Raw genomic sequence first — 12,487 nt, 5'->3', positions numbered from 1 at the left:
CGAGATGCCATGACCTGCAGGAAGAGATCACTTGCGCCCTGCCCTAAAACAGCCCCACGAGCCTCTGGCCTGGCCAGCTCAGCAGGCGCTGCCCAGCTTCTCCCTGCGCCTGCTGAGGCCGGCAGTTCCCGCCGGCCGTGCGGCTCGGGGTGAGGAGGATGTGGCGGCGGCACCATGCTCGCCGCAGCCTCGTGCAGCCCCGCCGCCCCTCCCCTGCTGAGCCAAGCAAGCCGTGGGTGTCGCAGCAGCCGGGACAAACCTGCCGGCGGCCCCGCAGAGCCTTGCTGCTGCCGGCCTTGGGAAGCGGGCGTGCAGCCCGAGGAACCCAAACAGCGGGATAAGCCCCAGGAGACCCTGCCCAGCCCAGAGGAGCCGTGGGCCCATGGGAGTGATTCACAGCGAAGCCCAACTCGCACATCATGGGACACCGACGGAGCGACAAGACAGATCTGCAGAGCGACGATAAGGGTGAACGCCTGCTTATCAAAGGATGCTGCCCACGGCCGCGCGCCCAGAGGCGTGTCAAGCCCTCAGCCCGCTTCATCCAGACACATCCAATCTGGCAGCCACGCCGCCACCGCGCAGCTCTTTCCTTTTCGGAGGAACTCGCCCATCACCCTCGCTCCCCGGGCGACAGCTCCATCTGCCGACACACGGCCCCGCAGGGAGCTGGCGCAGGGGACACCGCGCTCCCGGGCAGGGGCGGACCAGCCCTGGCTCCAGGTCAGGGCTGGCCCCAAAGGGGTCCACTCTCCACGGAGAGACACCCAGCTTTGGGGGGGACCATGCACCCCTGCAGGCAGCTCCCGTCCATCAGCAGGGCCTTTCCAAGATGGGAGGAGGAAGCCCTGCCAGGTGGTGGCACCGTGCCGGGCGGAGGCACGTTCAGCCAGGGCATCACTGTGCCCCCCCGCACTTCCACCCAGGGACGTGCTGTGGTCGACACGTCCTCAGAGGGCGCAAATGCTCCTTTGCTGGGCTTGGGCATGTGCACCAGGACACAGGAGCACCCCAGCACAGCTTGAGCCCTGCAGCAATCGGGGAGAGGGTAACAAGGAGTGGCAAGCTGCCACCTTGCCCCCTGCGGCACACGACCAGAGACACTGCGGCTTGGCAGCAGCCCCCAGCCCACGTGAGTCCTGCAGGACGGGGGGGCAGGTTTGCAGGTTTTGGCCCATGCCCGAAACAAGCCACCCAGCAGCACTGGAGCAGGAGATGCATAGGCTGCTCCAGCGCCAGCGGGTGCACGAGGGCCCAGGTGACAGCACCCAACGACACCGAGCCCATAGGCTTTGTGGGCGCCGGCTGCTCCCCCAGCAGAGCTCCAGCAAGGCCACCATGCCACAGCAGCTTCACAGACCAGCCGTGGACGGGCAGACCCATGGGACGGGCTCTGGACAGCCACGCCAGCACCTCCTGCCTGCTTTCCTCAGCTCCTCAGGAGCAGGTAATGAACCAGCCCCGGCAGGTGACACGGCAGAGGAGGGCAACCTGCAGGCAGCAGTGCTGCCAGATGGCGGCAGGGCGCACCAGGTCAAAACACCGCCGGCAGGACTTTGCTCACAGTGTTCCCTAACATGAACTTGGGAGAAACCCACCTGGATTACCAGCAGAGAAAAGCCAGATGTTTAGAGGCAGACTGCTCACCTCCCTGACCCAATCCTCCGGCTCTGACGCTGTGATGGGGCAGGGATGCGTTATACCAGAGCTCTCTGCCTGCAGCCCCTGGTACGTGCAGCGACATGTGCCCATCACCATGGGGGCGTGCAGGATCAGAGCTCAGCCCAGGGAACAGCCACCGTGCCCAGCTCACGGCCAGCATCTGGTTTTTTGCTCCCGCAAGCTGACAGCAGGGCTAGCGCTGCTGCTAACACGCTGCAAACAAAACTCATGGGCTTGCTGCAATGGTACAGTCTGCAAAGGTGCAACGCCTGCAGACAGGTGCTCGGGGAGCCATCGTCTGAGGTGCAGTGCTGGGGGGAAGAGATGCAGGGGTTTGGAGTTCTTGCAAAAAAACCAAGGCAAGCCAACGAAGATGAAATAAAGGAAGCCGAGGGGTGACTGCTGAGCTCCCATTATTCGCATATCACAAGAGACAACAGATCACTTCCCAGAGAAAGAGAGGGGAACCCTGGGATCTCCAAAAGCCCCTTTCATAGAGCATCTTGCAGCCAAACAACTGCTGGAAGCTTCTTTTCCAGGTCTCTGAAATAAGCCAGCAAGCGGACGGGCTCGGTGAATTGCAGGAAGGGGACAATAAACAGAGGTGATGGAGCAGGAGCCTTAGCGAGGCGCTCTCTGTAACTGTCCGAGCAGACCCCACGCACAGTGCTCATCCTGCTCGTATGCAGGCAGCGTGTCTGAGCAGACCCCAAGCACAGCACCCACCCTGCCCTGTATCCCTGTATGCAGTCCCTTCGGAGAGACTTGCTCCCAGCCCTCGTCAGCTTCCCCTGAAGGTCTCTGCTTTGCAAAGCAATCACCTCCCTGGGCCAACACAGTCCAGGGAGCCCTGGGGACCCTTCCCCATTTAGTACTGGGGACTGTGAGGGTTGGACTGGGGATCAGCTGGGCGAGACACATCCCGAAGGAGAAAAGGACAGAGGTCCAGGGAGCCCAGAGACCCAGGCAAAGCCAAATATACAAGAGGCACACACACGCAGAAGCAGCTTTTGCATACAGAGTTTCAAAGCTGAATGTCCTGCCCTGCCTGCCTGCGGCTGTGCCGGTGCCCACGGTGCAGCACGCGCGCCACAAGCCAGCACGGCACCAAAGCTGCATCCAGGCGATGGAGCCAGAAGCCCCAGGCTGGATCCTCTGCCTGACCAGTGAGTCCCTGAGCCCACCGGCCCCCTCACAGAGACAAGAGCCACAGCCAGCCTGCTCAGTGCAGCAATTCCTGGAGGAAAGGGATAACACAACACCTGCTGCCTGCTGCTGGCAACTGTTCCCAGTTTCCAGGACCAGCAGGTTCCCAGTTCCCCAGCACTGAGAAGCCAATTTCAGCTCAGAAACAGGCATCCTCAGGCAAGGAGAAGGGGTCATCAAACCCACCTCCCAGGGACACTAATGGGGCGGTTTTCAAATGTCACCTCTAAGTGAACACCAGAAAATAGGAAATTAAAAGACGCCTCCTCACTTCGTTTTGGTATACCATGAATTTTGGTGACCATGTTTCCCCGTTTCACCTGGTGGTGTTAACTCCTTTAGCACCCAGTTACAGTTATTTCACAAGCGAGCGACAGCCGAAGCCCTCCACCACCAGCCGAGAGCCCCCTCCCCAGCACCCAGCACTGCACAGAGAGAAGAAAGGAAAGTTTCTGTACCTCGGGACTTACTGTGTGTTTCTTAGTCATTCTCCAGAGGATGCATGTCAGGAGCATGTGGCCCAGAGCCGACGTGATAAAGACGATGAAGGCATTTTCATGGATTGCTGAATCAACAAGACAACAGGTTTCCTGTTAAATCTGAGCCAAGAGCACAAGGGGAATGCGGGGCAGGCTTTGGGAGAATGAAGGACTGCTTTCTGCAGGATGTGGTCCTGCTAGGAGTCCAGCATCCAGCAGGTGTTGAGGCCCCAGCGCGAGCAGTGGTCCGGGGACCAGGGTCTTTGCAGAAAGCACAGCACGGCTCCGCATCCCCTGCGCCCATGCAGGGAAGGGGAAGGGGGATTTAATGACAAAGCTCGCGTGTGCCTCATGGCCCCCTGTAAGCCCAGGGCTGGAGGAGGATGCAAGTTGCTGGAAGACTTATTCCAAAGGTGCCAGCAGGGTGTTTATGTGCTCTGGCATCCCATCTGAGAGTCTCCGTGGCTTCACGCGGCTGTAAAGCTCAGGCACCCTTGAGAGCAGCTCAGCATCACCACTGTTGTTCTAGGGATGGGGAAACTGAGGCACAGAGCGAGGGGTTTGCAGAGTGAGCCAGTTCAAGATCCAGAAGGGGCCATCTTCTGGCCTCCTGCATTATCTACCTGCCAATTAACAGTTGTCATCAGCCTCATCACCAGCACCGAGGCTGTCTTGTGTGTCACTGAACTAGCACAGATTTAGGGTCAGGCTGGAAATGCAGCTGGAGCACCACTAAGCCAGAGCAGCTCACAAAACCCCAAAGCCATAGACAAAGCCCATGCAACTTCAGGTGAGTTATTTTCAGATGAATGCTTCTATTTAAGAGTTTCCCAGCCTCTTCTCCAGGAACTGAACCACAGGCTGAACTCCCACCCACCTGAGCGTAAGAAATGATCTTCCCTGCTTCCCCTCTCAATTCCAGGGGAAGGGAAACCATGCAAGGAGCGATGGTAAAGGCAACTGTTAGAGGTGAAGATGTGAGCAGTGCCCTGCAGAGATGATTAGCCTGAGCCCATTCTCATCTCAGCACGACAGCTAAGGTCTGAAACTTTCCCCACAAACCTGAGATTAGTCTGTAATAAGGATCTGAGAACACTGGGTTCGCCTCAGCTCTCGGTGCAGCTTTTGCCCAGCCGCTCTACTGCGCCTCAGTCTCCCCCTCACAAAGCTCTGCACAAACCGGGGGGAAGCAGAGCTGCTTCTGCCGGCCACGAAACAAGGTGCAGATGCACTTTGAGGTATCCAAACCCCAAAAGAGCATCTGAATTTCTAAGGGCATGCTCCCAGTCCTGATGGCTTGGAGGAGCCCTGCTGGCAGGTGGTCTGCAGTCCCCTGCCACGGTGGGGGCAGCTGGGGACACGGGCAGAGGCAGGTGGAGTGGCGACGGGATGCCTCACCATGGGGGACAGGGAGTGCTGGCAGGAGATGAGGAAGGTGAGCCGGACAGGAACATCCCCTAGACCACAGATCTCCATCGGCTGGAGGTTCATGTCCAGCCATCCCAGCTCACTGAACTCCACAGCACACGGAGCTGTAGTTTCCAAACCTGCTCCAGCCCGGCAGCTCGGGATTACCACATGCTATGCTCCCCCTGAAGAACAAATGGTTCCATGACCCTCACAAAACAGAGCTTGGGGAAGGGTCTGTTTAAACCCTGGTGTAGTCTGGGGGTTCAGATGAGACAGCACGTTTTGGAGGATCTACATCCTCACCCCAAAGGCTGGGTAGATCCTTGGACTCTGTTCATGACACCACAGCCCTGATGTCACTAGGCTTACTGGTGAAGATCCAGTGGAAGCCAGTGAGCACCCAAATGGTGGGAAGCTTCATCGGACCGACAGCCAGTGTGCCAGCAACAGGCCCCGGCATGGACTGCTCTAGGCACGGCTCCTGAGTGACAAGCAGGTGAGCAGAAAGGCAATAACCACTGCACTGTGAAAGAGAAGCATCTGTGAGTGGGAAATTAAGCAGCGTGCGCAGAGAGCTGTCAGCTGTTGGGGCTCACGCACTTCCTAGCTGTTTTTCCCGGACAGCCTGCCGTTTTGGTGGCAAGATGCAACATCTCCAAATACCCACATTGACAGGGAATCAGGACAGTGCCTGCAGTGCTCTGCACTTCCAGCTCTGACTGGGAGGGAGCCTCAGAAATCATCCACCTGGTCCCCTCACTGGGGCTGGACCCCTCAACCCTGCAGGCACATTCCCAGCCTTCTTGAAGGGCTCCAGGGGCCATGGCCCGTCACAAGGCTTCCTGACCCCCACTGCATCTGCCTTTCGAGAGCTTGTTTTCCTCACCATTGCGAGTACTCTCAGCACAAAATCAGCTGCATCCCTGCCCCCCATCTCATCTCCCTTGCTGCAAGGAGACAAACCCTCTTCTGTCAACCTCCCCTCACCAGCCCCGCTCCAAACCCTCTCTTCCTGGAGCTCTGGCCTGGCCTCTCTTTGCGGGACTTTGTGACTACATACTGCAGTGCAGTCCCACAGCCAGACACAATATCCATCATCATCATCCTCAAACTGTGTGCAGGGACAGCCGACACACAACTCTCCTGCTGACCAGTCCCAGAACTGGGTTTGTTTCCTCCGCAACAGCACCACCTTGCTGGCTTGTGGATCTGAGTCCTCTCAAGTCAATCCCCGGTGCCTCCTCCAGATCTCAGGATTAAACAGTGGCTGGATGTCATCACTGGCACTTAAATTCATTCCAGATGTGGGAGAAGAGCATTTCCCAGCCTATCATGACCATATTTTGCACACACTGATTTAACCTGAAAAATTCTGATTTTGGTTTCAGATCAACACAGGAAATTTTACCCAGAAAATTTTCTAGGAGGGTACTTAAAATGCAGCTGGAACAGAGCACGGGCTGGAAGCCAGCTCAGAGCCAAAGCCAAAGCTCAGCCATGGAGACAGAGTGGATAGCAGGGATGAGCACTAACCTGCCTTTGCTCAGCTGCGGTGAGACGCGTTAAGCATGGCCTTGCACACAAGTGGGAACCAAGCGCTAAAGTCTGATCCTAGGCTTGATACAAAAATTCAGCCTATGGTTTCAGCCAAACATCAGCAACCAAGAATTTTGGGAAGAATACAGCTATTTGCACATTATGGACATAACTTTGCTCTATAAATACTAATTTTAATAGAAATTCTTTATTTTTGGTGTTTCTTGCCCCCAAACTGACTACTTCTAAAACACTGGTGTGAAGCAGAGCTCTGCAACGCCTCAGCAGCCGCGAGCGAGACCACCAGCACGACGGTCAGCACAGAGCACGGGAGGAGACACCTACCATAGTTTTCAGATGAGGACACATACGTCAGAATAAGGAGGGCGAAGTTTTCGAGCAGGTTGAGCAGCAGGTTGAAGTTGCACAAGCGCAGGTAGCGAGGGTGCGAGCAGTGGCAGCTCTGGTAGTGGTTCCAGTAGGCGACTGCCACGAGGAAGCGGGGCGCAGAGTGGAGGCCGATGCAGAGACGCCAGACGTAACGCTGGGGAGTCTCGCCTCCGATAGCGGCGCTGATGGAGGGGAGGTAGTTAGGGACCTGGAAGAGAGACAGCGGCTCATGGGGAGAGGCACAGGGAGTGTGTCATAGTGTCATATTTATAGCTCTCCCAGACGCTAAAACTGGTTTGCTTTTTTTTTTCTAAATCAGTTTATTCCTATTTCAAAAGCCAGGGAACATAACGTGGCAGCAACACTGGTTCATCCCCCAGGACCACGCAGCTCCCAGCCCTGCCACGACAGACTCCTGGCACGGGCGTGCCCTGCTCAGGGTCTCGCTTGGGTTTCTTGGCTTTATACTTTTGACCTTTATTCCTTCCCTTTACTCAGTCACGGTCCCCCATGTGCTCTTTGCCCCCAAGTTTGGGGAGAGAGGAGAGGAGGGTGCACGGTTTTGTAGCCCAACCCTAATGGAGAGAACTGATAGCAACAGCAGGCAAAGACAGTTCAGGAAGGAACATAAAAGCAGGAAAACCATCAATGCAGCCCCGAATAAACTCCCGACCTCCAGAGTTTCACAGCTCGGGGACTTCCCTAGCCAGCCACAATTGCTATGCACCAGGTAATCCACTCTTCCATGATCCTGCTCGATCTCCAGGATCCCTGCCTGCCCTCCAGCCACGACCTCAGAGGTCTCTGTCTCGCCTCTCCCTGCTCTCAACCCATTATCTCTTCCTGTGCGCAGCTGAAGAGCCCACCACTTCACCAGGAACAGGAGTTGTGTGACACCTCTGAGCGTCCGTGCTGCCCTGCCCCATACACCCGAGTCACGAGGAAGGGACAGAACCACATGCTGGGTGTGTACATTACTTATTTCTCCAAATCAAACTGCCCTGGCATTTTGTGGCTCCGTCACCCCCCTCAGCAGCCTGCCTCACCATCCCTGCTCCAGGATCTCGGCATCACCACCAGCCTGCGTCACCCCACTGCGTACAGGCACGAGGAACAACGCAGACCCCATAAAGCCCTGGGGTCATCTCCTGCTGGTGTAAGAATGACCACCTACTCCGGCCCTCTGTTCCCAGCACGTAACCAGCTGCTTATCCACACTTGTGCTGTGGCTGCTCGAAAGCCCTAGAGAGGAATCCGAGCTCATCCCTTTTGGAAATCCAGGTGGTCCCTCCCCAGGCACGTGCTTGTGACTCCTCTGAAGAACTCCCGTAGATCTGAGGGGCAGCAATTCCTTTTACAAAAGCTGGACCAACTCTTCCACGAGACAGCATATTTAGCTGTGGCTTCACCAGTTTTATTCCTTATCATAGTCACCAGTAACATGCTCAGTACAGACATCAGCCTGATCAGTCTGTACTTCCCCAGGTCCCTTTTAAAAAGCCGAAACCTCAGTTGCCAGTCCCGAGGCATTACAGGTACAATAAAATAAAGCAGCTTGTTAAGGATCCCATAACACATCTGGCGGGAAAGCCCACAAGAAGAGGATCCCTGCCACCCCACCAGCTGCCCCAGCCAAACAGCCACGACCTTGGAGGACGTTTTCCTGATGAGTCGCTTACCCCACAGTGGGTTGCTGTTGTCTCCTGGAAATGGAACAGCAGAGACCAGATCACACAGAAAAGGAAACCAAAGAGTGGGCAACACACAGTCCCAACGGCCAGTGTGGTAAAACGGAGCCGGAAGAGGATCCCATCTCTATCCAGAGGCAGCGGTACCTGTAACATCTTGATGGACCTGAAAACAAACAAACAAGCAAACATTTGATGAGGATTCTCTGTCCTCCTGCAAAGTCCAGCCCCAAACGGCCCTGCGCAGGGATGCACACATACGGCTGGCAGGGGCGGCCTCTCACACCCGTGTTTAACAGCCGCACAGCCCTAGGGCGGGCATCAAGGACAGGCAGCTGAAAGCACCGTTCTGGAGATGCAGGAAGCCCGAGACTCATGTACAACAGCGAGCAGGGTCAGAGCAGCGGCCCGCACGCAGTGCGGAGGAGCAGGCAGCAGGATGTGCGGGCAGCAGGACATAGAATCATAGAATGGTTTGGGTTGGAAGGGACCTTGAAGATCATCTAGTTCCAACCCCCCTGCCATGGTCAGGGACACCTTCCACTAGACCAGGTTGCTCAAAGCCCTATCCAACTTGGCCTTGAACGCTTCCAGGGATGGGGCATCCACAACTCCTCTGGGCAACCTGTTCCAGTGCCTCACCACCCCTCATAGTGAAGAATTTCTTCCTTATAGCTAATCTAAATCTACCCTCTTTCAGTTTAAAGCCATTACCCCTTGTCCTGTCACTCCATGCCCTTGTAAAAAGTCCCTCTGCAGCTTTCTTGTAGGCCCCCTTCAGGGACTGGAAGGCTGCTATAAGGTGTCCCCAGAGCCTTCTCTTCTCCAGGCTGAATAACCCCAACTCTCTCAGCGTGTCTTCATAGAGAGGTGCTCCAGCCTCCTCTGGACCCACTCCAACAGGTCCATGTCTTTCTTGTGCTGAGGACCCCAGAGCTGGACGCAGCACTGCAGGGGGGGGGGTCTCACCAGAGCAGAGCAGAGGGGCAGGATCCCCTCCCTTGACCTGCTGGCCACGCTGCTGGTGATGCAGCCCAGGATGCGGTTGGCCTTTGGGCTGCGAGCGCACATTGCCAGGTCATGTTGAGCTTCTCATCAACCAACACCCCCAAGTCCTTCTCCTCAGGGCTGCTCTCAATCCATTCTCCGCCCAGCCTGTATTTGTGCTTGGGATTGCCCCGACGCACTTGGCCTTGTTGAACTTCAGGAGGTTCGCACGGGCCCACCTCTCAAGCCTGTCGAGGTCCCTCTGGACAGCATCCCTTCCCTCCAGCGTGTCGACCGCACCACACAGCTTGGTGTTGTCGGCAAACTCGCTGAGGGCGCACTCAACCCCACTGTCCATGTCGCCGACAAAGATGTTAAACAGCGCCGGTCCCAATACCGATCCCTGAGGAACGCCACTCGTCACTGCTCTCCACTAGGACATCGAACTGTTGATCACAACTCTTAGAGTGCGACCATCCAGCCAATTCCTTATCCACCAAGCAGTCCATCCGTCAAATCCATGTCTCTCCAATTTAGAGACAAGGATGTCATGCAGGACAGTGTCAAATGCTTTGCTCAAGTCCAGGCAGATGACATCAGTTGCTCTCCCCTTATCCACCAATGCTGTAACCCTGTCGTAGGTGGCCGCCAAATTTGTCAGGCATGATTTGCCCTTAGTGAAGGCATGTTGGCTGTCACCAATCAGCTCCTTATTTTCCATGTGCCTTAGCATAGTTTCCAGGAGGATCTGCTCCATGATCTTGCCGGGCACAGAGGTGAGACTGACTGGCCTGTAGTTCCCTGGGTCTTCCTTTTTTCCCTTTTTAAAAAAGGGGGTTACATGTACCCTTTTCCAGTCAGTGGGAGCTTCACCGGACTGCCACGACTTCTCAAATACGATGGATAGTGGCTTAGCAACTTCATCCGCCAGTTCCCTCAGGACGCGCAGATGGATCTCATTGGGTCCCATGGACTTGTGCACCTTCAGGTTCCTTAGAAGTCTCAAACCTGATCTTCTCCTACAGTGGCGGCTCTTGATTCTCCCAGTCCCTGCCTTTGCCTTCTGCGGCTTGGGTGGTGTGGCTTCAGCACTTGCCGGTGAAGAGGCAAAAAAGTTGTTGAGTATCTCCGCCTTCTCCATATCCCGGGTAACCAGATCTCCCGTTTCCTCCTGGAGAGGGCCCACATTCCCGCACTGTGCTGCAGACCACAAGACCGATCTAGCTGGAAAGGCACGTGAGCTCTTTTTGGCAGGGTGCGTCCATCCAGACCGTTCCCGGGCTGCACTCAGAGCTGCTACACAGGACAGTGCTGACATAGCGAGGGTGCTGCGTGCTGCCCGCCGGTGCTGCTGCGATCTACAGCTCCTCCACCGTATCCCCAACCACCCACGGCACCGTCCTCACTCCACTGCCACCGCACCGCAGCCCCGCATCCAGCACCGTCCCAGCCAAGCGCTCAGCACCTTTACAGGCAAGACTCCAGCTACAGGATCAGGACCTTGCAAGCCCCGCACTTTGCACAACGATAAAGCTGTTGCTTATCAGGTTGGGCAAGCCGGGACAAGCAGTTTACAAAGCTCGGCAACCCACCTCCGGCTCAGGGCTCTCCACCAGCTCAGTCCCAACACTCGCTGGCTGCAATCTCACCCTCAGCCACGGCTGTTCATCCTTTAACCTTCCCATGCGCCCTTGGCCACAGCCCAGCTGCCCTCAGACCGCCGGGGTCAAAGCCATGTTAAATCAGTCCCAATCATCACACGCGTCTTCCTTCGGGCTCTCCTCCCGCCATGTCTGGCCCCAACCTCTCCTGCCCCAGCAGGCTCCCCCCTGCCTGGGGATGAGCCCCACCGAGCAGCCCAAATGAGGGGCTGTGAAGTTCTGCTCCGAGTGAGCAGCTCGGGATCCCTGCTTCACCTCACACACCGCTCGGACTCCAGGACAAATCCGATTGACAGACAATCCCCGCAGAAGCCAGTTACCAGCGAGGGCAGAAGTCTGGGCAGCAGCTCCCGGGCAGCACAGCCACCCCCCTCCTCCAGCACCATAAGCCCCCCGGCACAGGGACGGTCCCCAGCAGCAAAGGGCTATGGAAAACACAGCTCAGCCCCTCGCCTGGACTGTGCTGCAGCTTTACAGGCTGCTATGGCAGGGGGATTTATTTGCAGGATGAAAGCAAAGCGAAAATGCAGCTCTACCGTGGCTCTGCTGGAGCCCTTTGGGGCCGGGACTGCAGCAAGCTGGACTGAGGAGCAGGTGGAGGGGGATCCTCCCCGGGACCACCACTGGCAGTGACCCCAACAGCAAGGGGACGCCCCTGAAGCGCAGGGCAGGGCTGTAGAGGCAGCTTCCCACAGAGCGAGGCCCGTGCCGGGACAACGACGATGGGGAGGGGGCTCCCTCGAGGGGGGGGCTCAGCTGCGGGTACGCACCGCACACCGTGTCCCCGCCATCCCCAAAAAGGGAGCCCCCATTAGCCCCCGTCCCCCTGTCACGAGGGTCTTGCCCAAAGGGGGCAAATAGAAAAGCAAATATTTTATGTCATGCGCTAAACAGTCCTGACCCTGCCCTGCACCAGAGGCCCCAGCACCCCACATTCCCTAGAGACCCCCCCACCCGGCACCCCAGGCTCCTCCCGAGACCCTCCCCGGGCACCCCACAACTCCCCCCAGAGACTCCCCCCCCGTGTACTCCACATCCCTCAGAGATCCCCCCCGGCTACCCCACACCCCTGCCAGAGACATCATCCCCCTCGGGCACCCCACACACCCCAGAGACCCCCCCGGGCACCCCATATTCCCCCGAGGCACCTCCCTCGCTGTGAGCCACCCCCCCAAGAGCCCTCACAGTGCTGTGACCGCCCCCGGACACCCCACATCCCCAAAGACCCCCCCGGGTACCCCCCCCACCCCTCCAGAGACCTCACAGTGCTGCGAGTGACCCCCACCCGGCCACCCCACTGCTCCCTCAGACCCCCAGAACTGCACCCCCCAATCACCCCACCCCTCCCACTGCCCCGCCCAGCCCCGCACCGCTCAGCCCCCTCCGCACTGCTCCATGCCCTGGCCCGGCACCGGCACCGGCACCACGGCTCCGCCTCCGCCTCCTTCTCCACCTCCTCCTCCCCTTC

General features: G+C 57.6%; 1 protein-coding gene across 10 annotated transcripts in view; it reads right to left on the bottom strand.

The window, feature by feature from the left end:
* PGAP2 (post-GPI attachment to proteins 2) overlaps positions 1-12,487 on the bottom strand; it is a 26,937-nt gene extending 14,450 nt beyond the window's left edge. For 5 of the 10 annotated variants that reach the window (XM_075140516.1, XM_075140518.1, XM_075140520.1 and 2 more), the window contains exons 1-5: positions 10,951-11,652; positions 9,598-10,582; positions 8,363-8,537; positions 6,639-6,891; positions 3,327-3,433 (exon numbers count right to left, since the gene is read on the bottom strand). In XM_075140516.1, coding sequence (XP_074996617.1) covers positions 3,327-3,433; positions 6,639-6,891; positions 8,363-8,537; positions 9,598-9,716 — 654 coding nt within the window. In that variant the 5' untranslated portion in view covers positions 9,717-10,582; positions 10,951-11,652. Of the gene's footprint in view, positions 1-3,326; positions 3,434-6,638; positions 6,892-8,362; positions 8,538-9,085; positions 9,556-9,597; positions 10,583-10,950; positions 11,653-12,389 lie in introns of those variants that run through there. The other 5 variants (XM_075140519.1, XM_075140522.1, XM_075140523.1 and 2 more) reach the window with 4 other exon arrangements.

This window comes from Calonectris borealis, chromosome 1 (genome assembly GCF_964195595.1).
Source record: "Calonectris borealis chromosome 1, bCalBor7.hap1.2, whole genome shotgun sequence".
Classification (NCBI taxonomy): domain Eukaryota; kingdom Metazoa; phylum Chordata; class Aves; order Procellariiformes; family Procellariidae; genus Calonectris; species Calonectris borealis.
This window is presented reverse-complemented; position numbering and strand designations above follow the sequence as displayed.